This window comes from Athene noctua, chromosome 19, assembly GCF_965140245.1.
Source record: "Athene noctua chromosome 19, bAthNoc1.hap1.1, whole genome shotgun sequence".
Taxonomy (NCBI): Eukaryota; Metazoa; Chordata; class Aves; order Strigiformes; family Strigidae; genus Athene; species Athene noctua.
In genome coordinates this window covers 9,636,439-9,663,925 of record NC_134055.1, presented here as the reverse complement: position 1 = coordinate 9,663,925, position 27,487 = coordinate 9,636,439, and the positions used below count along the sequence as shown (strand labels likewise).

The following is a 27,487-nucleotide window of genomic DNA, read 5'->3' as shown; positions in this document are numbered from 1 at the left end:
CAGCAGGAAAAAGCCCTTCCCACACCTGGCTGTTTTTAGGATCCAGTGCGCTGTTCATCTGGGCAGCCTGTCCCGTTGCAGGCATGGCCACGGATCAGAACTGGTCCACCTGCACTCACCAGTATCTTCCATTTCAGATGGCAGCTCCCACAACTGGAGGAGGGGCAAAGGGAATGCTGATTGCAGTGTTACTTCCTATTACAGCCTGGGGGAGCCTCAAGGCAGAATGAATTGTGCACGGTGCAGATATTATTCGGGCATGTTAATTGAAAGATGAATTGTGAAGAGCTCATATGTCAAATGGTGACATGGGGCAGAGAAGCAAACTCAATCTGAGAAACAAGTCCCCACACAAGAAGCAAAACTAGAAATTATATCGTACTACTATTTCCGGGAGAGAGAGCAAATAAAATCCGAACAACAACAAAAAAAATCAGGGAAGCCTCATTCAAGCCAAAATCAATCAACCCCACAAAAAACTAAAAGAAAGAAACCCAAAGCAAGGTGTCATGAGCATCAACGCAGGGGATAAGCGCACTGTTCTGCAGGCAGGGCAAGTGGGGGTCGATTACCCTGGTGTCCTCTAATTCTCTGAGGAGTTTTTCAGCCTGTGCCTTCTCAAACAGCAGGCTCTGCTCGAGCTCCCGTATTCGGGCATGCTCCAACTGCGTCTGAGTCTGGTCACACATAAGGAAAAAAAGAACAGTGGAGATGGGAGAAGGGGAAGGGAAAGAGAGAGAGAGGGAGAGAGAGAAAGAGAGAGAAAGAGGGAAAGAGAAGGCTGCAACATTATCTTCAGTGTACAAGACAAGGAAGGCAGTTCACAACATGAGGAGAATAAAGATCCAAACAAGCAGGAAAAATCCAACCAAACAGAAAATGGTCACTACGGGATTTTACATGGTACTCGTAGTGGCTATTCACAAAAAAATGGAATTTGGGAAAACATCCCTCTGCATTAGAAAGCTGCTTCAGTGCTTTCCTGCATCAAGACTATACTGAAGACACTTCTTAAAAAGCAAAGCTCCCACTGCTGCAGACCACCAGTACAAGATCCTTGCACCATGTAAGAAAATGCAAAGACCTTGCAATGATTCTTCACATCCCTCCTCAAGAAGAATCACAAGGTATATTGAAAAGAGTTGGAAGTTTTCATCCTCTTTTTGCTCCGAAGACAGCTTGAAACCTGCACTAAGCGGGGAAAAAAAGCAGGTCATACTGCATAGAGCATGTTGGTAAAACCAAATACACTGCACTGAAAGCAAATCAGAGAAATTTAGATACCAAACTATTATAAAAATCAGTTTGATTTAAACCAGTAAACAGGTTTGAATAGGGCTGTTAGGAATTTCAGTGATTTTTTTCACACTAAAACTTTGACAGCCTTGTACACAAGAAAACAGGATTGTTTTGGTTTTGCGTTTTTTGTTTTTCAGACAGATGATTAAACTAAATGAAAGAAGTTTATGTAACCAGCCCAAATCTAGGAGCACTGACTTCAAGGCACTGCTTCAGTGCCCTTCAGTTTTAAAGCAGAAGTACAATATAACTGCATCTGGTGGCAAACCTCAGGACTCCATAACAACCACTGTAATATCATGTAAAATTTCCCATAAATAAAAGAGAAGAGGCAGCATGGGAAAAATGCATGCAGACTCTGACCTTCCCCTTTTTTTTAAGCTTACAAACCCAGTATTTTCCTTTGAATTAAACTGGGTCTACCAAAAAGCAAACAAATCTGATCAGAACCATTTTTTTGATCCCCATTTTCTGCCCTTCATTTTCCATATAATTATTTGCTTCCCCCTCTTTCTATTGGAATCAGTTTTAAGGATTTTCTGCCCTTTCCTACAATAAAGGAAGTTTTGGTTAGTTGCATACAAACAATGGAAACTGAAGTTTGTAAAAATCCATGTTTTCTCTCATAGCTTGAAAGGTATCATTATACATGTATTTACAGATGGTCAAGATCTCAACTACCAGATATATTCAGCCTACTCCATATTTTATGTGGTCTATTTGACCCCTGAAGGAGGAAAAAAAGATGTGAACTCAAGAACCCAAACATTACCAAACCCCCAAATAATATCACTTCAGTGCAAAAGTTAGCTGAATGCATGCTAATAAGAAAAATAAAGAAATTAATTTTGTACTGAGTGGCTTCTCCCGCTCTCTGCACAGCTCAGATTCCCATTTTGAGACAGAGCTCCAGGCTTAATTTTATTTACAAGGATAATTATTCCATTGATACCAATGAGTGTTCCTCAATTTACACTAGCTCAAAATCCCCAAGCGAAACTTCAGCAACACCAACTTTTGCAATTACCTTAAGTGCTGGCAGCACGTCAGAATTTGGCTACCTAAAGATGCTAACCTATTACAAAACTAATCTGTGAACCTCTCAAAGAAACTCTCTCAAGGCTCCTGAGGTTGACATTCAAGTTCCCAGCCAAACTATCATAGTCCATCTGATACTCTTGCTCAGTATCTAACAATCCTGCTGTTTTCCAAGTCTGGAAAAACACATGAAAATAGAGGAGAAAAATAATCAGGGAAGAAATTTATATCAACTTTTCTATAGTCCTTAAATTTTAAATTTGCATCAGGTCCTGTAATATTTCTTATTTCATGCAAATTGATTTGCCTAGCCAATGACTCAGAGCCTCAAATCCAAAGTTTTTCTGCACTTTGAGGAAGTTCAGATCTGAATTTTAGACTTACTTGTAGCTATTAGCCTTAAATTAATATTGACAAATTACAAACTGACTTCCAACTGGTGTTCAAGGCAAGATGCAGGTTCCAGGAGATGAGCTGAGATAATCCTTGAAGAGGTTCATACTTCCTACAAACCATGGTCTTCCACCATAAAAAGCCTTTCTTAAAAGGCTTTGTTTTCCTGCAATTGCTTTTCAGCTTCCAAAGTACTATAGCATCAACACTGCCAACCAGGATCAAAAATGGGTTGAATTCATAGCTACATTTCAAGGCTAAATCCACAGCTCCTTCTTTATCAGAGGTTCAAAAACTCAATCCATATGTCCAGATATCAGACACATTTGATTTCTTTGGTCAAAGAGCTTCTAGGGATGCCGCCTGCCACGCTCAACACCCGAGTGTTCTGGATTTGTTCAAAACCTACATATTGTGAGAAATACCATGGGATTTAGCCTAACCTTCAGCAGAAACACTACATCCAGGGAACACAGCAGAGAGAATTGTTTCTTACCATCATGTCTGTTACTGGCTGTGGAGTACAAGATAAACATTCTCCTCAGAGATTTGTCTTATCATTCTACTCAGAAGAGGGCTGCTTGTGTAAGAGGACTACAAGACCAGAGGAGGGGAGACTGTCACTGGGTTTTGCTTTTGGTACTTGGGTGGTTACTGCAGCTCTGGCTAGGGATGCGAAGGGCTGTGCTAGCAGCCACTGGTTGACTTTGTTGTGATTTTTACATGAAGAGTATCCCAAACAGCTATTTCCCAGGAAACACACGGCAACATGAAAGAGCACTTATCCCCCTAGTTTCCAGTAAGAGATTTTTTTTCTTTAAGTGAATTACTTGCTTCTGGAAATCCTGTCTGTCTCCACAACAAAGCAGGAAGGTGAGAATTAACTCCAGTGGGTCAAGCACCCAAATCTGGCAGGACAGAACACAAAAACTGACCACAGTCAAGCCCTCTGTCAATGCCTGTGATGTCACTGGTGTTGGACTCATCGGGAACATCCCAGTTCTCTGGATCACAGGAAACCAAGCTGCTCCATGACTCTTTCCTAAGAAGTTATTTGTTCTTCAGTACAGAAGAACATGGAAGTGAGGATGAGACCTTGGTAGCATGCAAGAAGCTTGGCCACATTCCCATTGCAAAGCAGCTCCTTCCCAGCCCAAATGAAAATCAGATCTATCCTCGGTTTGGACCTGCATTCACAGGAGCACTTATGTCACAGCAGCTTACCATCTTGCTAAAGTGGAGTAGCTTTTTAAGAAAATATATGTAAATATACCTGCTAGCTAGCCCTGGTCCCATTGCTATTATTACACAGTCAGGCTTAAACACTTAAAGCTTACACAGGGACAATTTGCTGCTCTCATAGGGAATGAGGGACGATCAGCCACCCTTCTCTAAAGCACTAAAGGGAAACCTATTATCTAAGCTCAGGAATCAACAGAAACCCACACAATATGCAGAAGCTGCACTTGCTGTCCTTTAGCAAAGGTCCACTATCAGTGCATTGCTGATTTATACCCTAACAGATTACTCAGCTTCTGGATAAAGAGGAGAGGTTTATGCCATTGCCTGGTTTTCCCATTTTCTTGGGCTTTTACTGATATGACCAACAGTGAAGCACAGAAACAAGTCCCTTGACATTTCTGGCTGTTACTAACCTAACACTCAAGCTAAAGATAAGGGAAAGTCCCTTAATTTACAGATCTAGAGCAGAGCCTTGCTTTCACAGAAATGTTTTCTATTCCTTTTTTTTCCCCCCACAGAAAAGCCTCCCACTCAAGGGCAAGCTCCCAACATCACTTCCAGTTTGCATAATGTTCACTGCAACAGCACTGAGCAACAGCCCCTCCAGCTGAAAGGGTATCCTAGTGTCAACCCCCATGCTGGCAGGCAGAGGACTCCACACAAGGCTACCACAGGTCAAACGGTACACAGCATTTCAGCAGGAACAGAACAGCATCTGACAGGGAGACTGTGCATGTCCATTAGCTGCTAATAGCAGGACACTGCAGGGACAGTGACTGAGCAGTCAGTTCATTTCTACAGGGGAAAACCTAAGTTGAAATGATTCAGATACAGTCAGATTTCAACATGGCTTGGCAACTCATGGCAACATTTAAAGCCAGGCTGGCTATGTGTGATTAATTCTAGGCAGCTTCTAGCATTATTAGTCATTGGGCAACGTACCAAAGAATAATCTTCACAGCTTATACCCTTGTGTTCGCAGCAGGTCCAAAGCCATCAGTAAAGATGAAGTATTGTTTAGAGTTGAGCAAAAGGTGGCAGAAATTACTCAAGTGAGGCCCCACATGCACTTCCAGGTTTTAACCCCACATTTTGGTAAGGTTGTTAGGAATTACCTCCAGATCCCCCTTTGTGATGGATTCTTCCTCCACACGGAACTGTAAGTCCTCCACTTTCCTGGGGAAGGGAAGAGACACAAACAGCAATGAGTAACACGGAGATCAGCATCCCAGTTCTAAGCAGCCACTGCACATGTCCCCCCCACACAACTGAGGTCTGAGAGGAGAGGGATACAGACAACCTTTGTATACAAACAGCTCAGCAGAAGATAAACTGCAAGACAGTCAATAAGCAAACTTTCCACATTGCAAACATTTGCCTTCATGCAAGGTACATGCTCACAGACATGCTGTTGCTGCTGCACCACCTCTCAGCAAGCACAACTACTGTTCACTGACACTGGGGTCCCAAAACCATGAAAATCACAATCAGGTTTCACTGGTTTACTTAGATGTAGTTATCCTGCAGCTGAGCACTGTGCAATTCCTGTGCCAAATGCACAGGGTCCATACAGAATATTCCAAGGGAATCAGGACATCTGCCTCCTTGGCAAAGGGTGGGCAATGCTTAATGTTTCCACAACATGAAAATGGTGAGTTACCCTCGCAGAAAAGCCTTCACTGTATAGGCCAGTCATGCATAAATGCATATAAAACCACACGCACAAACGCAGACATGCCTAGGACTCTTTTGCAAAGTCTGAAGAGAAAATCCAATAATGAAAAATATAATTCAATTTTCTGGTAAACTCGGTTCTCTTTGTTCTCTTTACTGATTTAAAAAAAAAGGGCAATAATGAGGATGTTGAGCTGGTAGCCAGATGTATGGACTCTGATTCCATTACAGATAAAAATAGCTGTGAATATTCATATCTAACTTCATAAACAAGCTTCCTTGTCTAAACCTCCTCTAATTAGAGGAGACATCTGTTGATATTTAGGAAAGAACCCAGCTGTCTTGGGTTAAAGAGCCTCCTGGAGCTGGGAAAGTGAGCTGCCTACCAGGAGAACAGGGAGACTTGTGCACAAAAGAACAATTCGTTCTCAGGAGAGGCATCATTCAATTGATATCAACATTGTTTTCAGTTACTTAATACGCAGAAATGTCTTTCTCTTCCCACTGAAGGAGTTTAATTATATATATGGAGCAATTGGACTCCAAAAATGACAAGCAGATCTTCACTTTTATCCAGAAAGGAAATATATGCATCCTCATATCTACATGGATGGGGCCTCTGGGATGTGGGGAGATGATGAATCACACTATAGTAAGGCTGTACTCCAGTTTGACTTCCCTTCCTCAGAAGGAACATCCTTAAGATGCGCACATCACAAATAGAGGGGAGAGAAGTGGTCTTCAGCAAAGCCAGGTTGCAGAGAAAGGTTAGGGGTCTGGGATGGCCCAGCCTGCACAGTTCTGTTTACTATCCAGTACTGTTATTTTATACCGTTTCCTTAGCCAACATCTGAAGGCAAGGCTTTTTCACTGTCCACACCCCTGCCATGAGTTAATCCCATCTTTACTGAGTAATTCCATTTTACACAGTGACATGGCTGAGTTTGGTCAGGGTATCGAATCTCAGAGTAACTGATACTGGAGCCCTTCTTCCTTCAGGCAAATAATGCTGCTTCTCCCTGCTTTGTGTCAGGAACTGAACAACAGGGCAGGTGACTGAAAACTCTAAATAACTTCACTGCCCCACAGGAGACCAAGACTATTTGGCCTTATACTGGCAGTAGTAGATCAACTGTTGGCCACCACTGTATTGTCAGTGCAACATTTGCCACGGTCACATGCTCCTGGACATGCAAGCAGCCTGTCAAATATTTATCAGGGTCATCAAAGTGCCATCACTTTGAGTCATAATCAGGAATGGAAGCTGATGGTGTCTTTTTCTTAAAAAGTGCTACATGCAATTGGCAGGAAAGCATGTAAATTCATGAAACTCATTTTGGCAACAAAACGGAGCTACCCCTATCCCAAGTATGAGCTGCCCTGGCTGGCTGGTTGTCTTCTGCCTTTCAGTTGCATTGCAACAGCAGGGCAGGTTCAGCTGAGTGTATTCAAAAAACCTGAGACTTGTCACATCACAAAAATTAGCTCACTGCAACCCCACTGAACGGTAATAGCATTGAATCTCCTCTAGGAGCTGTAAGACATAGGAATGTACAGGGCTAATTGGAAATACTCCACTGTCCAGCTGTGATTAGCAGCAGTTTGTCAGCAAACGAGGGCAGTCACAGTACTGGGTGCCAAATCCTAGACAAGAGTCCCATCAGATGTGCAATTGAAGGAAAACTGTTCTAAACTTCCCATTACCTGAAGCAGCACACCCCTCCCCTACATGCAGGCAAACCACAGTGGCCAGGAGAGTGAAACACAGCATATATGAAATACTGGGAGACATCCAAAGATGACTCTCCCAGTTGCTTTCTTCTCCTTAGATCCAGTGAATGATGTTCTCAGCCAAGAGCCTCATCTCCCCTATAACTTCCCCTCCTCCACACCCATCCACTCCTGTTTACCTCTTCTCCTCTTCCAGCTGGTTCAACAGCTCAATTTTCTCCTTCTGCATCCCATCCACCAGGGCTCGTGCTCGCTGGAGGTTTCCTTCCGCTTCAGTGACATACTGCAGCAAAAAAAAGAGCCCAAGCCACAAAATTTAATGATGTTTGAAGTACAAGAGTTGTTTAAAAAAGGATCAGAACAAGGGAAGAGAAAGTTTTGATGATCTATTTCAGAGGATGCTATGGTAAAAAGGTAGGTTTCCCAAAGAACCAGTGTGTAGGTATTAAAAAGAAAAAAACTGCTCAATCTCCAGCAGCTGTAAATTCGATCCATGTTTCAGTGCCCCTCTGACCAGAACCCTCTGGAGAACCCAGCTCTGATTAAGAGTTAAGAACTTGAAACCTGAACAGTTTTGAAAATCTGGTCTGAGGTTCCAGGTGCAATTCAGACCTGGTCATGAAGCAAGAGAGACACTTCAGACTTGTGTTAATTCATTTGTTACTGGTAATTACTGGAAAATACTATACACAGGGATGATGTCAGCTTGCAGTTGATTTGCCAGTTTCTCCTGCATTTGACAGGCAGGTGCAGCCCACCGTGTAAATATATACAGTGCCATCCCTGCTCCCTAGTCGCAGAGCGGGGTTTATAAACATAAGCAAGGAATTTAGGGCAACAGCAGTCATTGGAGAGCCACGTACTGACAAACAGCACAAACATATCTCCTCTTTTTAAGCATTTAAATGCATAAAATATAATTTGTACAAATGCTTCTAAAAAAATAAAAGCTAGTATGATCAGCCTGTTTTCCTTAGAGATCTCTTGACTTCATTAATGTGATAAAAACATCCTCTCTGGCAGGAAAGCAGTGACATACGAACTGAGCTGATGTTCTCGGCAGTATCCAATAGTACCAGAAAACCACTGCAATGCAATCACAGCCAAGGTCAGATCAGGTGGCTAAGGGGAACAAGGTTGCCCTCTGCTTGCACTTCAGCATTCAAATACATTGACCCACCAGACACAAACTATTTACTGTCTGTTTTCTGGCACAGTCCTTTTTCTGCTCCTGGCTTGGGGCAAGAGCACATGTGACACTGGCAGGAGTGGAGAAAGAGCCTCAGCTTAACCCACCATGCAAGAAGCTGTCTCCACATAAAAGGCAAAATTCAGAGCCCAGGTTTCACATCAGGAAGCTACATGGGGATAACATTATGATCTGAAACTTTCAAAGGATGACAGATATTTGAGCGCTAGTGATAAAGCCATGTCACTTCCTACCTGCTCATGTTGGGCCTTCATGATGGCAATCTCTTTCTCTACCTCACAGATGTGGCTAGTGGCTTTGGCAACTTCAGCCCGCTCCAGGTCACGCTCTGCCAGTAGCTGTTCGATGTGCTGCTGCTTCTCCTTCAGTGCCTCCTGGAGAGCTGTGGTGCCAGAGATTTTTCGGGCATATCGAGAAGAGGTCTCTGTCAGCTAGAAAGAAAGTTGAAAAGAGACAAGTATAAAGCTATGTCCTTCCCAGGCTAGAATAGCTTGAAGTCCCCTGTTAGATCTGGAATGCATCTCACCTGCAGATTATTTATTAGGCTGTACAGAGCTGCAGATCCAGTTCTAGACTCTAAAGGTGGAGTTAACAAGTCTGCAAAACATTTGGACACTGCTCACATGCCCAATAGCTCTTCCACATTGCAATGAAAGGACTGTTTCCCAAAGGACAGGACGTGGGGTGCAAACTGGGTCAGTAAAGTTTATGTCTGCCTTCTTAGATATATCTTACTGATGACCTGCACTGGTGCAGTCCCAAACAGTGAGCTCAGCTAGGAGGACTGATCTCAACTGGAGACTGGTATGGGCTGCTTGGACCCACTCCCAGTAATGGATATGCACCCTCATCCCCAGCCAAGACAACTGCAGGAGCTATGCAGCACACACTACGGCAGACGCAGGGCTTTTAATATTTCTGCCTGCTCTGGCATCCACCGATTTGAGTACCTGCCAAAGCACAAGGCATGTGATCCAGGACAGTGTTACCCCTCCACAGGGAAATGCAGTCATTGTAGGAGCTTCTGCATAGCTGTTCAGTACAGCAGCACACTGCTACACAACCATGCAGAACAAAGAGCAATGGCATTTTTCAGCAGGGATCCTACAGAAAACCTGCTCTTCACAGAATCATCAAGGTTGGAAAAGACCTTGAAGATCATGCAGTCCAACCATTAACCTCACACTGACTGTTCTCAACTCCGAAAGATCCCTCAGCGCTGGGTCAGCCCGACTCTTCAATCCCTCCAGGGATGGGGACTCCCCCCCTGCCCTGGGCAGCCCATTCCAACGCCCAACAGCCCCTTCTGCAAAGAAATACTTCCTAAGAGCCAGCCTGACCCTGCCCTGGCACAGCCTGAGGCCATTCCCTCTTGTCCTATTGCTTGTTACTTGGTTCAAGAGACTCATCCCCCCTCTCTGCACCCTCCTGGCAGGGAGTTGCAGAGGGCCAGGAGGTCTCCCCTCAGCCTCCTCTTCTCCAGACTGAACCCCCCCAGTTCCCCCAGCCGCTCCCCAGCAGACCTGTGCTCCAGACCCTGCACCAGCTCCATTGCCCTTCTCTGGACACACTTGAGTCATTCAATGGACTTTTTGGGGTGAGGGGCCCAAAACTGAACACAGTAACACAGTAAGTGGCCTCACCAGTGCTGAGTACAGGGGTAAGATCCCTTCTCTGTCCCTGATGGCCATGCTTTTCCTGATACAAGCAACTTGACAGTGGAGCTGAGATTCCTCCCACTGCAAATTGCAGTTCAGGCTCTTTAACGGTCACAACTGCTCCGTGTCTGTTACAGCTCTTCTGTCCATGGATAGTCCTATTTGTAAGGTGGGTAACAGTATCCCACATCCCACTCCCCTCATTTCACTGACAGTGAAGGAGCAGCTGCCCCAGTGCAGCTGCTGAAACAAAACCCCAACCCTCCCACTTTGTAGAGCTGGGTCACAGAAGCGGATTGAGGCTGCACAGTCTGTAGAAAGAGCCACTTACCAGCCCGCTGCGGCTGGGCCTGCCCCCAACGGATGATGCTACCGAGCTGACAGAGCTGATGGAGGAGCTGCTGGGACTGTGGGTTAAGGCAGACACTCCCATGGCCATTCGTTTGCTCTTCTTTGCCTTGGCAGGGCTGGTTGATGGGAACCCGATCCGGATCACCTTGTGGATGGGAGCAAAGAGGCCAAACTTGGGAGGGCACTGAAAATACCTGTAATACAGGAGATGCATCAAGTCAGAAGTGGCAGAGCCTCACAGAACAGCACTGCTAAGCAATACACAACCCCAGCCCTCTGCTCATCTCTTGGTTCTCCGCTGTGACATTCTTTCCTGTGTGCAAGTGGTTAGATTATTCTCCTTTCATTGCCACCTTGAGTAGTGGCAATCTCCATGTTTTCACTCATGGTGCTTAGGCAGGAAAACCCAAGATAATTGTCATGCACTAGTTGCTGCACACTGACGACATGCCAGGAAAGATCCATCTGGTAGCCTAGATAGCACAAAGATCCCACTACATAAACACAGCGAGAGCACACGCGCTCCTTCCTTACAAACCAAGCTTACCAACATACTAGCCTCCCCAAAACGTGCGTGTGTTCTTTGCTTTGCAAGAAAGTCGTGTAGCAAAGTGTGTCCAATGAAAAGATCTGAATCACACAGCTCTGTATAAATGTTCTATAGGGTAAAAATCTTTCCTTTCAAAACAGAAGGGGAAAATGGCAGCTCCTAACTCTGAAGCTAAAAATACTGTTACAGCAAACTCCAGTGTGTGCCATCTCCTCTGGGTGGCAGAGAAAGAGGAACTGGTTCCCACACAAACAAACCTAGAAAGAAGCAAGCATAAAAAAGGGAGGATCAGATAATTGCAGTGCAAGTTCTCTCCACACTTGCAGCGAGCCTGATGATTATGTCTCTCTGGAGCCCTCTTTCAGAATACAAATGAGCCAAAACCCACAGTGTCAAACCTTGGAAACCCCTTCAGAGCTTGGGCCAACTGGCTCAAGCCAGGGTTTATCTGTTGCTAGCCAGCTGCACTGCAGCAAGTAAAACCAGATCACCTCCAGGTATTGCATCCCCTTGTTGCAAGAGAGTAGTCAACACAGAAAACTGTTTCCTTTAAGAATTCTCACAGGCTTTGTAGCAAGGCTAGAACTAGATACTAGGCCACGTCTGTTCTATGTTAGCATAAAAAACAGGTCCTAATGAATAAATGACACAAATCCAGCTTTGCTAGCACAAGTCCTTTCTCTCCAGATGTGAGCAGCTGCTTCCCCAATTCCCTTTTATTTTAAACTGCTGGCAGCAACAGGGCTGTGTCTGTGTGCTTGGGAGGCCAGAGAACAGCCTGATCTCCAGCCAGATGAGAAAGTGGTTAGTTTTCAAACATCTGCTCAAGCCCAGTTTTTTCTATAACAATCTTTACAAAAACCCTCTACAACCCAAAATCACTTAGTCTCCTCTGCTTGCTGCCAACGCAGGCCCTTGGGTTTGGAAAACCAGCCATACCGCAGGCTGACCTTGCTGCAGAGTGGGGACCCAAGGAAAAAACAATAAAAATAAATCAGTCTGACCTCTTACAAACCAGCCAAAGGCCGGCTCAGCATCATATTCTCAAACTGTAGTAGGCACAGGCAGACAAAGAGCATGGCACAGCCCTTTCCCTAGGTCTGCCCGGTCTAAGCACAGTTGAGCACTTGTGGTTGTACAACAATGCCAAAGGTTAAGTCCCTCAAAAGCCCCCTGACAGCTCTTAGCAAGTTCAAACTCACATCACTGTCTGCTCATTTGCTTATAGTCCAGACAAAGTGGTTGCAATTAAGTTTTATAGTTCAGAAGCAGGAATTGGGTCCAGAACACTTGGCAATTAAAAAAATAAATCTGCTCAAAAACCAAGAGCTGCTCTCCCTGAGTGCTAAGGAGCTCTATACTTACATTACAGAAAAGAAGCAGGGAAGAAAAGTGGTGTTGTGATGGCAATGCAAACTGCAGCACAGGAAATTTTGAAACAGATAAAGTCTTCATCATTTAAGGCTGACACGTTTCAGGCTATGTGAAAGCAAAGGTATGAGCAGTTTAGTGAGCAAAGACTCTCACAGAAGCAGAGGCAGAGAAGGAAGAGCAGTAAAATAAGGTAAAGGTTAATATACTAGAGATAAGTGGAACTTGCTTGGCTTTGTGGATAAAAAAAAAAATCCCTACACCAGCACCTCCCTAGTCTCCTGTGCAGACAGGAGAGCAGATGCAGCAAGCCTCAGTGTCTCACAGCAGCACTCATCTGACATACAGAGAGGGGCTCACTGCAGTGATGTCCTGTCCTTTCGGGCTCTGCTACTGAACCACAGCCTGCAGGCAGCCTCCAGAGAGCCATGAGCTGCTTGGGAAACCCTGGCCCTTTAACCTTCCCTTGACACACATCCAGACCTGAAGCCCCTTCCTGAACCTGCAGGAGAATCAGAGTGATCCTCCACAAATTTCAGCCAATTCTCCACCAACTCAACTGGAGTAGCCCACGGCAGAAAAGATGGTCACAATATCCTCGCTCACTTGCCCACATGTTGCCTCTCCCACTCGCACCAGCCTCCACCATCTCAGAGTCAGCTCTTTGGACCCAACTCCCCTCCCGTAGCAGACTGCCACTGCGGCAGCGAGCGCTGCTCTCGGGCAGCCAGGCCACGGATGCTCACTAGATGGCAACAACCACCAAAGCAGAGAGACTCCAGAGCCCTGGACAATCTGCCCAGACTGATTCCGGCAGGACAAGCTCGGGGCAGTATCAGGAATCCCCCCTGGCCACGGCAAACATGGGGAAGGCTGCCTGAGGGACGCCTGCATGCACCCAGGGAGTTGGCTTTACTACACTGGCTTCTCCAAAAGACTACCAATGAAACTAGCACATGCTGTAAAAGTGGAAAGGTTGGATTAAGGCTCAAAGGACAAACAGGGACAACACTGCAAATTTACAGACAGATCCTTGGTGGACAGAGCACCCTTCAACTGAAGAGTCCATGGGTACCACTGCTGTATTGGCTAGTATCCATTACTGTCAAAAGATCTGCACAATCAGCCTGGTTGCAAGGGTCAGGGATCCCTTATGGACTTCCCTCAATCTCCTCTGTTTAATCCAAATCTCTTAATTCACTCCTGGGTCCCTAATCCCTGCTGTGGAGCTCAGTTTTTCCTGCTCTTGATAAAGTGTGAAACAAAGCAAAAGCCTTAAAGACAGGGCATATACCTCAGCCAATGTGTAGTAGTTTCAGAAGACAACTTCCAAAAGTTGGGGTTTTGAGACACAGCAACAGAGAAGTGAGGACAAGAGGCAGAGAGAGCACCCTTGTGCTCACATGTGTTTTCCAGCCCTTCCACATGCAGAGACAATAAATCATTTCTGAGCACCCTAAAGATTAAGCTTAGAGATAATTTGTAGTGTATGATAAAAAAAAGCAGGGACTTGGATTCACTCCATGAATTATTCTCTACAATCCTGGTTCTTTTCTTTTAAGAATAGGCTGGAACTCAGCCATCTGCTGACAATCATTTACTGCTTTCTTGTCCTGACATTGAACAAGGCAGTGTTTCTCTTATTTTAAATGAAAACACATGGCTCCTGGACAAAACAAGGCTGACGCAACACAAGAAACCATTATGACAGAACCTGAGATCTAACAAGGGAGGGACTCTCAGCTCCTCCATTTCAAAGTTAAATCTCACCTCTAATTTAAGATTCCCTTAAGAGGCTCCAAGAAATCAACAGTATTTCCCACTGAAGGAACTTGTGAAGGACAAGGAATCAGTTCCACCTGAATTTGAAGCAGGGTCAAAGTGCTGCCGTCTAACTCAGATTTGAACAACACCAAGCTGAAGACCTGAGTCTGAGGGTCATTCCTTTACCTAACTTCCACATGAACAGAAACAGCTGCCCAGCAAGCCTGTGAGATGCCCCCCCCTAGTTTTATAGGTACTAACAAGGGCTTTTTTTGAAAAGGAAAGTAGTGGAGTGTCTATGGAGTCAGAGGTGGTAAGATCAATCAGCAGACAGCGATCATACTACAGAATTAGTACAAGGACAGACAACGATAACCAATTATTTTTTCAGATCTCCGGAAATTTGTCCTCAGAAAGAACAGAACAAATAACATTAAGCAGAGATAAAGAGAGCCAGATCTTTATTTTCTATAGTTCTGACAGGGAGGATTATAGATGTAGTGCAAGAAGAAAGTTTATGAAGGGATTGTGTGGTAGAAAGCAGAGCTAATACAATCACAGAATCAATTTCTAGCAAAAACTAAATACCACTATAAGTATCTTCTCTCCCTACTCTCTCCTGTTTCCTGAAGCCACTCAGGTTACTTCATAGACATTATCTGATCCTGCTTTAAAATGCTCCAGTGATGAGGTTTCTATTGATCTCCCTTGCAAAGCTATCCCAAAGCCTAAAAGACTCAAACCTGGACTCTTCCTTCCAGCTGACAATGTCCCACCAAACTCTTCCTCCCAGGTCCAGATGGCATTTGACCCCCAGCCACCCTAGGTGGTGTTTACACGCCCTAGCAGGGCCCTACACACCCCAGGCTGGGTTTGAGAGCACACAGTACCTTGTACCAGCAACCGCCCCATCGTTCTTCCCCAGGGGCTCATCCAGCTCCACACCACACCACTCTCCTTTCGCAAAATCCGTCTCCCCCACGTAGCGTACAACGCCGGTCTTCGTCCCACCAACCTGTTGGAGAAAAGATGCTGAGGGTTAGAGCTGGCAGCACTGGCATGGCCACAAGGCCAGGATAGTTATGGAGAGAGGAGGGGGGCGATGGGAAATCAGTATTTTCTGTTTCAGATCTAACCAAATCAGAACAGATAGTTTTCATATCAGATTGTCCTAGCTCTAAAAATAGGTCTCCAATAAATACAAGCAAGTTGACAGACTCACACTTTTGGACCTGCCTGCCTGGGAGATGTCAGACCAAATATAATAAAAACATATTTCAAAACATGCCAACTAACTGCACAAAGTTACTTGTGAGGCCATGAAGGAGTTTAAGCCCTCCAAGTACAGCTTATTCCTGCCTTCTGTAAAGAACCAAGATCTGCACTAAGGGGGTCTCAGTCCTGTGCTCTTTTAGCCAGCAGTTCCGAGCAATACTGGGACACAGGGACAAGCTGAGCCAGGAAGGCACTCATCACTCTTCAGCTTGTCCCTACGCAGGGTTTGTTGGGACACAGCAAACAGCCCTCCCAGCAAATCTCTCAAAATAGAGGTGTTTTGTACAGAAAAAAAAAAGCCCTCCACTTTTACCTACACACCCTACATCAATTCATGGCACTAGTGTGCTGCATGGGAAAGGGTCTTATCTTACTGCTAGGCTTCCACTAGCACACATTTTTTTCTTTCCATGGAGAAATAAGAATAAATCACACCTTTTGCTCCTGTATGTACACTTTAAGCTTTCAGCGTGCTGAGCAGACTCTAGAAGAGCATGTCAGGAATGTATAAACTTGTGTTTTCATCACTGCTATGAGAGCACATTTCACAGAGCAGCCGCCGCCTCTGCCTTTGCCCTAGAAGCTCCTACTTAGATACTTGTGCTGAGAAAAGAAAGATGGAAAAGTAGGAGGGTGGTTCTACAGGTTCATACTTCCAAGTAAATCAGCATATGATTTAAACTGGTTTTTGCCTATCTCTGCTAAAGCCTAGGTTCAAGGAAGAAAGCTTAAAAAAAAAGTTTAAAATTCAATTTGGAGCTTTATCTTGAATGACTTGCAGTTATTAATTTTCTTAAATTTTACATAATCGGGTATCAGAGTAATATTCTCCTACAGAAAAACAGTGATAGTCAAATGCAGAAATCTTCAGTTTTGTGTATTGTGGGGTAGGGATGTTACAGATTTACCAATTCTGAATATGTAAAAATTCTGGAAATTGTTTATGCAGAGGAGAAAATTTTCCCAGCCTAAAAATAACTGCACCTGAACAGGCTAGAGAACACAGCTCTGAAGTCTGGGTCCTACCTCAAGCCCAGAGAGGCTGCGCTACAACACGCAGCTCGAGTTAGTTCTTCTGTAATTTCCCTCACTAGGGATTCAAAGTGCTGCTTATGTAAAAAGCTTTGTTGATGTTGTTCTCTTTGCTATAGTAAGGAGGAAAATATTTGGCAGCAGGAGAAGTATCACAAGAAAGTTTCCTGGTCCTACACTCTGTCCAGGAGTAAAAAGATGATTCAGTTTCAGTATTAGTACATGGCAAGTTACAGGTTTGAACAGTTGCAGTAAAATTCTTTACCTATCATTCACAGTCAAATGGCAGTCCCCTTTTAGATTTAAATTTATACAGATTTAGCTTTTTAATATTAATGCAATGATTTAATGCCATTCTAAGACATTTCTTTAGCTGTAAGTGTAGCTGCAAGTGCTCAATATAGGTGTAATTCATCTTAGTGTCATTTATAGGACCATACCATTGCTCCCTCTATTTTTTTTATTGAGTTTTAATTACAGATATTGAGCCACATTTCCCTTACCAAACCACATGATCCTGACCCCACAGAGCCTTGTGTAAACACCTTAACCTGATGAGGTCCCTGCATCAGCATAACCCTTACCATGCTATTCTGGTGCATCTGCTGGAGGGCCACACTCCTGCATCCACACACAAATAGGACGGCTCAGTTACACCCCCACAGATATTACTTGTTTTGAGAAAGCTGTTTCCAAACAGGAGGGAAAATAACTACCCCTATTGACTCCATACACACATTATCTCATTATGCCAGCACCAAAACTGCGCAGTCAGAGAGCAGGTCACGTTCTGACCCAAAAGCCATACATCAGTGCAGATGCTCAGCGCAGGTCAGGTCTAACAATCCCCCAGACAGCAATGTGATTCTCTGCTTCCAGAGCAACGTATTTTATTTTCTCTTTCAAGCATGAATGATTCTGCCATCTTTTCTATAAAATACACCCTCACCATACAGCATTACCTTCTCCCCCAAGCCAGAACGGACACATCTGCTCTCTGACAGCCTGGGCTCCCCACATCTTGACAGGGCTGGCAGTGCAGTCAGGAGCCAATATCGGGCTGTCACACTCACATGCCAGTGCTCAACCCTCTTGCTGAGCTCCCCATCTTTTGGCAGGCATACAGAAAGTCCTGTGGACGGAGAGCCTAGAAAATTCATCCAACTCAGACATGCAGATTTATTCAGACCTGATAATCTGCTAATGCTGCTAAAATAAATAATGCATTTTGGAAAAAGCCAGCTGGCAGGTCGTACCAGTGCAAGAAACAGTCTCATCAAAACAGAAGCGTTTGTTTCTATCAGACCCTTCAAATAAATCAGACGTATTGCCTTGGAAGGAGGACAAAAGGCAGCTTGTGAAAGCCAAGGGAGGGTAGCAATTCCATGGCATAACTCATGGTAGCTCACAGCCACCCCTCCTGCCCAAGCCTAGTTTTGATACCATGCTCCACAATCCAGGCACAAGTGACAGCCGAGCACAGCTGGCTCCTACTGCACTGACACAGCTGCCACCATCATGCCAGAGACCAGAGGATTTCCATCCCATGAACAGCTCAGCCTGCCATTAGCATCAGTACCACCCCCAGTCAGCAGTTCCTCTATGGAAATCTTGTCTGCATCTCTCAGTCTGGCACATTAATCAGAGCCACAATCACACCTTCAACTTGCCGAGTGGCCGGAGTTAAGCAAAGACAAACTGGACAGGGCAACCCATCTCTCTGCTGAAGCACGAGACAGCACAGAGTTAACAAGGCTGCCAGGGTGCTCAGCTACACCCCAGCAGTTCAGATATGCCACAGCTTTTGTAGTTGGCAAGTTTCATTCAAAAATGAACAAAACTCCCAAAGCTTTTCTGAGAAGCCTTTAGTAGTTACCTTACCAAAATGGTTACTCAGGCTATTCATGTCCAAGAGAATGGGATTTTTAAATGTAAAGTTTTATTGGTTTTAGTTATAGAAAATTTTGAACAAGGCACCTAAAAGTAGCTAATAATAGCTCTTTCTTGAAGCTCCAAAACCAAGAAACAATACTGACATAGTGATACAGGATTTTTTTTCTTTTGGGGGGTATTTTGACCAGCATCAGTGTTCCAAGTGTCTCTCTTCAGGTGAAAACACTTATTATTAACTTTAAACAAGCTCACGGTGGCCCACCCTCTTCAGCTGGTTTCTTAGAAAGTTCAGTTCCAGATGTTCTCTGACTTCGCTCCAATGCCTTTTTCATGCCTTTGACTAAGGACCACCTTCCTTACCTGGCCTTTCCTCAGCAAAAGATCTCCAATAGTCTCAAGAGACAGTCCTGGGATTGACCTTCACAACAAAATGAATCCAGGAACATTTAACAGGTCTGTATCCCAACCAGTGAGTCAGAAAAGTAATATGCACTCATTGAAGAAGGACATCCACATGCCCTCCCTGCTAACTGTAGTATCACTGACATCATGTTTTACTATGGTTTCCTAATCAAAATGACAAAATTGGATCCAGACCAGTGTTCCAGTGCTGAAAAGACAATGATGCTAATCTTTCCAGACACTGTCTTCATCAGAGCTGCTAATATATCATTTAAACAATTTACCAAATTAGCAACAGGCTGTATCTCAATCTGGCTGCTGCAAGCCAGACTCCCTCCAGCCTGAGTTTGCTCGTTGCCCCGTATGTCCTCTCTGCTTGTCCCATAGCAGTTTCTTGCTTTCAGCAAGAACCTTTTAACAGCTGTCCTCAACCCAGGGCCTACGGGCAATGCACTGCTTGCAATACACTCCAATAACGCTGTGGAAGAAAAGAAAAATAAAGTTGCATCATTGAGGCCAGCCATGGTGCTCCCCACCATGTCACGCATGGCTCAGGGGTCAGCAGTGGCTGCAGATGCCTGCTTGAGCATATCCCCAGGCAGAAACCACTGAGATGATGCGGTGCTATCTGCTTAAGATTCTGATTTCCCCATCTAAATTTATTTTCTCAGCTGCTTTCCAAAGCTCTTCCACAAGACAGTGCTGCTGACCAGAGGTTGAGGAGGGAACAGTAAGTGCCCAAGTGCAGCACACTGACATGGGTCCTCTGCAGGGCTCCCCTGCCCCATGCTGGGTCCTGGTGGGGCCATAAGGACACACATCATGAGCAAAGGACAGACACAGGACTCTTTCTTTACCCTGAGGACCTTCAACTACTTTTAACATGCTGCATATAAGCTTACTCTACACTGTTCCTACATGATACTAAGAAGAAATTGGAGCTCACCTTTACTGGACAAGTGCTGCTTGCTCTTGATATGAGCTCTAGCTGCAGATGGTATCCAGCATGCAAACGCAAGCAGCCATCCCTTCCCTTGGGGAAAAAAGCGGTTTGTGTTTTTTTTCCCCTTACACTCATCCACCCAGACAAGGAGCCTATTTCCACCCAAGCTGAGAGAGGTAGTAGCTGTGTTTTCCCACCACATGTAATTTAGCTCTTCCAAGCACTGGTGACAGAAGATTATTGTACAAGACCTGATTTACAGAAGGTGCTTTTTACAGCGGCATGGGGGCGTGGGTCCAGCCATTACATATCCCATGAAATAACAATCTGTAAGTACAATGGGGTAAACGCGCACACCTATGGGAAATGCATGCTATCACTTACTGGGACTGTGTCCCAGCTGACTGCCAGGGACAGCATTCAGCAGGCTAGTGGTAAGGTGGAGATCTGGCTGGTGGCCAGGTTTGTCTGTAAATGCAACTTAGTGGACGCTGGTGGCAGCCGACCATCAGCAGTTTCATCTGACTACATACTCACTACATCACCTGTGAATGCCAGAACTAGCTTTTAGGGTGAGGGGAGAAGAGAGACAGGCAGGAACTATAGGACAGTCCTTCCTACATGAAGTTACGTGAATTTTTATAGTTTCTTTTAACTCAACCACTTATCTTTGTGCCTTCCCATCCCCACAGCACAAGTCAGCACTGCATGGCGATAAGCAACAGTGCTGCTGATGCAAGATGTGTGCACATTTATCTTCCAGGCACCAGTGAGAAAATAACATCCTAGGGATGTAGTGTAAGAGGAAAGCCTAGAATTACAGCATCCCCTCCTGAGCACTCTGATACAAAATCCACCCATGTTAATAATATAGTTTGCTCCACCACAGGCCACTTACAACTCCTATTTAATGACAGATATTACACACAAGACAAGGACTGGCCAACGCACCAGCCCAAATGAATGCTTAGGAGGGTATCTGCAAGCACAAAAAGCCTCAAAGGGTTAACGTGGCAGCAGGAGCAGGGTAGGACAGTTGCTTTTGGCTATTTATTTCCACTTAGTTTCATGGCAGTGACAGGGAACACTTGCTCCTGTGACAACTGGAGTCACAGTGTATTTCACACCACACAAGGGCAACAATCTTATATGGCAAGGAGAGAGCTTGGACTAGGACACCTAGATGTTTTCCTGTCTCTTGAATCCTACAAGTAACTGGAAGACTGGACTTCCCACTGCCCAGCACAAGCCTCCATAGGGACAGAGATCCATCATTCCCACACTCCCGTGCAAGGTCTTGAGCTCTGCTGTACACTACACTCTCCAGTCATGACACAGCAATTGCTGGTCTCCTTATGGACTGAGCTGAAAGCAGGAAATGGAATAAAAATACCTTCCCTGAAAATATCACCTTGGTATCCTCCAGAATAGGATCCTTCTCTCTTTACGGCCTGGTTTGCAATAAGGAAGTAAGTCTTGTGATTTTTTTTTTTTTTGTCTGTAAAGCCCATATAAGAGCATCGCTGCACCTCTAAGCAAGCTGGAAGAGCTCTAATGGTTAACGAGGAAAATAAGGAGCATGAATCCTTCCTTCATAACACCTCACATGTCTTTGCAGCAGTAAAGCTTCAGTCTCAGGCACTGAAATAGCTCAAAGCGAGCTGGCAGCAGCAGAGCAAGTTGTCTCTGCCCAAGGAGAAGGGCTTAGGCTGCAAATCTCCTCACTGGGGAGCTTCTGATGGAAATGGTTTTTCACTCAGGTGGTTAAAGGCTTTCTGCAGCTTCAGGCTGGCAGAGCAATGGGCTGGGGCAGGGGCATGCAGGGGGGATGCTAAAGAAAAGGATATGGTTAGTTTATTCTTGAGAATTTTCTGTCATTTGCCAGGAGCCAGAGGTTACAACACACCACAGGCAAAAACACTTCACAGCATACAGAGAAGAAAATTATTAAAATCACATGCTTGGGGGGAGCCCAGAATCTAATTCCCCCAGCCTAGGCAGCCCACCACGGCAGTCCTGCCCCTCCATCAGCCCAGGCACCGCTCCACTGGAACCTCACTGCTCCTGCTATTCCAGCATCTCCTCTGGTTTTGTTAGAGCTTGTAGGTGGCCAAAATCACAAATCTAGATTCCATCTTAAGGGTATCTAGGGCACATTCCACAGCAATAGAGTCAATCAGCCACTGGGACAGAACCTGGCCCTTAGTCTTGTTTATTACTACATTTCAGTACTGAAGATTGCAATCCCAGTTAGGAGACAGAAGGATGGCTGAAGGGCAGAATACCTCTATTAAGAGGAATTTTAATTTTTTTTTTTACATTATTCTTTATTTAGACTGACATACAGAGAACAGCCACCTCCTTCCCACCCTTCTTAAGAAAGCAACAACATCTAGGGTGGAATGAGTTCAGCTGCTGAGAAAGCCTCCCCCAAAGCATGTAAAATACATTTTCTTAGGTGAAAAATACAGCAGAGATTCCTCCCAATCAGAAAATGCTCAACTGCTCCACTGCTTTGTTTCCATCTCTTCCTACCCTGCAAAAAAGGCAACAAGCCAACCTCACATTAACAGCAGCACTCCAGCAATTATTATACTTTGGGAAGCCCTGTTCTTACTAAAGCAAAGGTTAATTGTTCCACATTCATTTATCAGACTTCAAGAGATGAGTTATACAATATTAGGGTGAGTTTTTCATATCTTTAATGCAATTCTGGCATCTCTGGAAAAAAATCCGAGTTAGAAAGTGCCAAAGGCAAATATTATCTAATTCTTCTAATGGAAAGCTTCTAATGGAAAGCTAAAAGTCACTTTTTGTGACTGCTAGAGTCAGAAAGCATCTCAGAACAAAGTCATTGAAAAGCAAAAATGTCTTCAGGCTATAATGGACTTTAATGAAGTTAAAGAAAACCGCAAGCACGAAATGACCAGAATGCAGAGCAGTCAGGTGTTGGTGTTACAGACCTGGAAGGGACCCCTGCAACCTTGTGCTCCATCCCCTGAGCAATAAAAAAAAAAAAAAGTCCTCCCTCACTTGAAAAGCCTTTGGTGGATCCCATCTGCCTAAAAGCCATTGTCAAAAACATAATCTTTCAGGAAAGCATAGACTAGGAGTAATAAAGACAACTAAAACTACCAATCTATAGAGGACAAGAGCAAAGATTTACTCAGGGAATTTGAGGCAACTCAGGTTAACCCAGAATTATTGTTTATGTATTCAAACACCAATCATGATTAGCTGACAACTCCATTACTAAAAAAGCCATCTACCAAGCTAAGCACATGTTACTGAGCGGTAACAGCAAATTATTCCTTCTTGTTGTCATTATCTGTTCTTCTCCTGGACCTCTGCTACTGCTCACAAACAATTCCTGATGTTTCTGTAAGCCGAGCATTCCTTCTAGAGCTAGTGAGATGCTGAGCTCATTGCAGATTCACTCTTTTGGAGCTGTTTATTACATGAACAAATCACAGCACAAATTTTATCTGATATCTGGGGTGGATAAATTAGCAGGCAGGGAAGAAGGGCTTTTAAGGATGCACCTTCACAACCAACCAACCAACACCACCCCCAACCCCCCCAAAAACAACTCAACAGAAGCCAAGGGGAGTGATGCTAGCAGTTTATATTGCATGGGTATGCTGAAATCTCAGTCTGTGTGGGCCCCACTGAGGTAAGCAGAGAATTATTAAGTGGACAGATGCCACCTCAGTAAGCTTACAGTCAAGAGAAGAGAGAGATTAAACATTTAAGTCTGGAGAATTCCATTCCATTGCCTAGCTGGGTCAGAAAGAACAGGGCCAAGTTTACTGTAGACTTTATATTCTGCAGTTCACCTTCTATGACTGCTGCTCCTAAAATGGGAAGTTCTCACCTGAGCATTCTCCCCACTCCCTGCAACAGGTAAAGGACAACATGGGAGAAAACTAAAAAAAGGAGGATGGATTACCGACATTCATTTTTCCCCATATGTGGTTGCTTTAACACACCAACATGAGCATCAGTGTATGTGTAAACACAGAATGTCTCTGCACCTTCCCCTGCCCACCCCTGCCCCTGGGACCAGCAGGGTCTGCAGCAGCTTTGCTGACAGTAGGGATGGGGAGGGAAGGGAGGCAAACTCTGGTGAAGTCAGAAAGATGACAGAGAAGCAACAAACCCTTGAGCAGCTGTCAGCTCCTGCTGCAATACAGAATGCAATGCACATTTTGGGGAAAATTTGAGAATACAAAACTGTCTCACCTCTACATCTACGTCTACAAGCCCACACATTCACACTAAATTTACCAAGCATCAAATCCAGTGTGCACAAGCAGACCCCATCTTCACTTTTTTCCTCTGAAAATGAACAAACTTTAAATTGTTTTAATTTGTATTTAAATAAAAATGAAAACTAATGAACAATGCAACAGTGTGCAATTTGGTGTGCAAATGCATTGCTAGCCTCAAAAGTGTAGTTGTAATGCCAGAGATGCCTGACATTTGGACACAGCAGATCCTGAAACCCTCAGAGCAGATTGTGCTATGTAAAGTTTTAACTCGGAGGACATGCCTGGTCTGTCATAGCTGCTCAGTGCTCCCCAGCCACCTAGGGCTGCTCTAACATGGCCCAGCTGCCCACAGTCCCCACAGGTCTGCAGGGAGCAAAGGAATCAACTCCATCAGCTTAGGCTGCTGCCTGCCCAGGGTTGCTGCTATCACCAGCACAAAAACCTGCTGTCCAAGGCTGCAAAGGCCTCTGACACCCCTGTGCACACCCTCCTCCTGATTCACATCAGCTGTGAAGCCAAGTTCTACCAAACCTCTGTTATTAACCAGATAACAAGTCTGTCTACACTTCCCTGCCACCACTATTGGTATTGGAACCAGATGTCCCAAAAAGGAAACATTCCATAGCCAACTTTAAATGGGAGCCACATTGCCCAGGATGCGCACAGAGACTAACCCTCTGCCAGCTGTCATCACTGTTGGTCAGAGTCACCTTTATCTTTTAGATCCAGGGATATTACTGGGAATACAGTCACAAAAGATCTGTGCTGAAACGTGTGGCTCTTCCAATATTTGATATCACAGTATGCATCATATACGCTAACAAAACTGAACTCTCTTTTACAGAAACATGGAAAAACTGCATTTAGTTTTTCAGTTTCTTCCTTCTCCACCTCCACTGAAAGCACTACTCCTTTGTTAGGACACAGATTGTGACAAGTTTGACAGAAAACTTCCAGTAAGCCATTCTCAGTGCAAGTGTGGCATTTTGGTTTGAAGTCATCAGGTACTATGTTGGAGATAATGAAAACAACAACAGAAATCAGATGTCGAGGACCCATCCATCAATACAGTGATCTCTCCCAAACTCCTGTCCTTTAATAAACAGAATTGAAAGTTCCTTTCTGTACAGGAAAGGAGTTGGTGTGATATCCAACATGTAAAATCTGAAGCACCAAAAGGGGGGTGAGCATCTAGGACTGATTCTCGCAAATACTTGCAGATTACGTATGACCACATGCAACAAGACACTGTTGCAAATTCCTCGAAAGTCCTGATACACACATTATAGGGAATATCAGTGGATTAGAAAATAATCATTAATGATTTTTCTTCTATTTCCTTCTCATGTTTGAGTTGCTCTCTCTGACCTCATTCTACTGCTCAGGACTTGTTCCAATACAAGAAACACTCTGGAACATGGTTTTTTGCATCAATGTGAAAGAGAAAAACACATCCAGAAGACACAGCATCCCAAACAACAGTGAATGCAGAAGTTCAATGCCTGCTTGGTCCAGGCACCCCCTTCCAAGACCACGCTTTGTCCCACACCTCATCAACTCTGTCCTCCTTTTGCCTTGTCCTGAGCCTTGCCAGGAGCACTTAGGGAGGGAACAAATTCTTGTCCTTTGCCTTTCTTGTGGGACCCCATGATCAACTCACCAGCACGCGATCTCCAAGCCGTAAGTCCTTCTCCCCTTTTTTCACAGACCCACTGTCTGAGAGGTTAGATCCAGACTCGTTGCCTGTCTTCATGGCGCTGTTCAGGACGCTCTCCCGCAGGGGGATGACACGAGTGGAGAGAGGTGGCGTGGCCGTCCCCGAGTGTAGCGACAAGTTCTGAGCCGTCAGGGAGTCCACGGAGGGGGCGTCACTCCCCGAGCCCTCAGCCACCGGCTGCCGCGTCAGCTTGGATGGTCGCGTAAAAATCCCCTGCAGCGGCTGGCATTCAAAGTAACGTACTCCACCGACAGAGCCGTCATTCTTACCCACCGGGTCATCCAGAACGACCCCTGCCCACTGGCCCGGAGCAAACTGCGTCTCCCCAAGATACTGGATCACACCTGGTTTCACTCCATTTACCCAGACACGTTCGCCCACCACAAAGTCTCCCAGGAAATCATCGCCCACCTCGGCAACCTTTGAACCTGACTTCTCGGCGCTGGCGGTGGAGGTGGTACCCTGCTTGTGTAAAGGTGAGCCTGTGAATCAAGGGAAAAGAGGTTTTGGTATGAGGAGAAATCCTAAAAGGCAGCCAAAACACCAGGAAAGGGCATTTACAAAAAGGAAACATCTGGGACAATTACTTAGGTTGCAGGTTTACACCAGGAGAAGGTTAAAACCTGAGCGACCCCCTTACTTACACATCTTCCTTGGCAGGAAAGCAATCTTGCCCAGAAATCTCCATCTGCTGCCCAATTTCTGCAGGTTTTGCACACAAGAAAGAACCAACCCCATGTCTTCATCCTCCTTTACAATGCTTGCTCACCCCCAGCCCCATCAGCACCAAAGAGTATTTTGCATTAGTGTGAATAAGCTCAAAAGGACAGGAGTGGTGTAAGTGCTTAAGAATCAAAAGGAGACCAATGCCCTGATGCTTTAAAGAAAGATGCCAAAGTCATCCTTTCATCCAAAAATAATTAAAAAAAAAAAAAAAGAGAAGGAAAAAAAAAAAAAAAAGAGTGAAGCACTGATGTTTTACTACCTGGCACTATGAGAACTCCACTTGTTTAGACACAAACAGTCCAAGCATGGAGAGTCCCACCAAGGGCACTAATAGCTCCTGTGGGACCATGCAGCTGCCTTTGCAAATTACTCAGTTTTCCCAGCTGCTGCTATGCCCTTTGCTGGAGCAGAACCCAGCCGCGAGCAGACACCCAGGGTATGTTCCATACAAACAGCATATCTATAAACAGGAAGCATCCACAAACCCAACTGCAGCCTTCCCAGGGCTGACACGTCATGCACTGAACTCAATAAAACTTGCAATAAAGAACAGTTTTATTCCAACATCAGCCTGTCAGACTGAAGCCAGACCTCCAGCACTGGGAGAAAGAAAACTGCAGGTGATGCTGGAAATTCACTGTCCCTCGCTCTCCAGCACACTCTTGATCAGCCAAACTCTCTGTAACACACAGAGAGGCCCTTAAATATGTGACTGACATCTGAAGAGGAATAAAGGCAACCCAAGCAAACAACTTATCAGTGACACCACTCTTGCTGACCTCTGTGTCAAACTCCTACCACAAACTTTGTGTGTTCAGCCTAGGGCCCAGGGGAAGGAAAGACAAGGACATACGGACTTCATTAAAACTTCGCAAGATTTAAGGGGGAAGTTAAGTAAAGCCCTAAAAGAAGCCACACAAGAGACTGAGGAAATAAGGTTGCAAAAT

General features: G+C 44.9%; 1 protein-coding gene across 4 annotated transcripts in view; it reads right to left on the bottom strand.

The window, feature by feature from the left end:
* Positions 1–27,487, bottom strand: part of CLIP2 (CAP-Gly domain containing linker protein 2) — an 81,299-nt gene that overhangs the window by 17,801 nt on the left and 36,011 nt on the right. For 3 of the 4 annotated variants that reach the window (XM_074923256.1, XM_074923257.1, XM_074923255.1), the window contains exons 3-9: positions 25,758–26,296; positions 15,172–15,296; positions 10,577–10,790; positions 8,821–9,018; positions 7,557–7,660; positions 5,088–5,148; positions 573–677 (exon numbers count right to left, since the gene is read on the bottom strand). In XM_074923256.1, coding sequence (XP_074779357.1) covers positions 573–677; positions 5,088–5,148; positions 7,557–7,660; positions 8,821–9,018; positions 10,577–10,790; positions 15,172–15,296; positions 25,758–26,296 — 1,346 coding nt within the window. The remainder of the gene's footprint in view (positions 1–572; positions 678–5,087; positions 5,149–7,556; positions 7,661–8,820; positions 9,019–10,576; positions 10,791–15,171; positions 15,297–25,757; positions 26,297–27,487) is intronic. The other variant, XM_074923258.1, reaches the window with a different exon arrangement.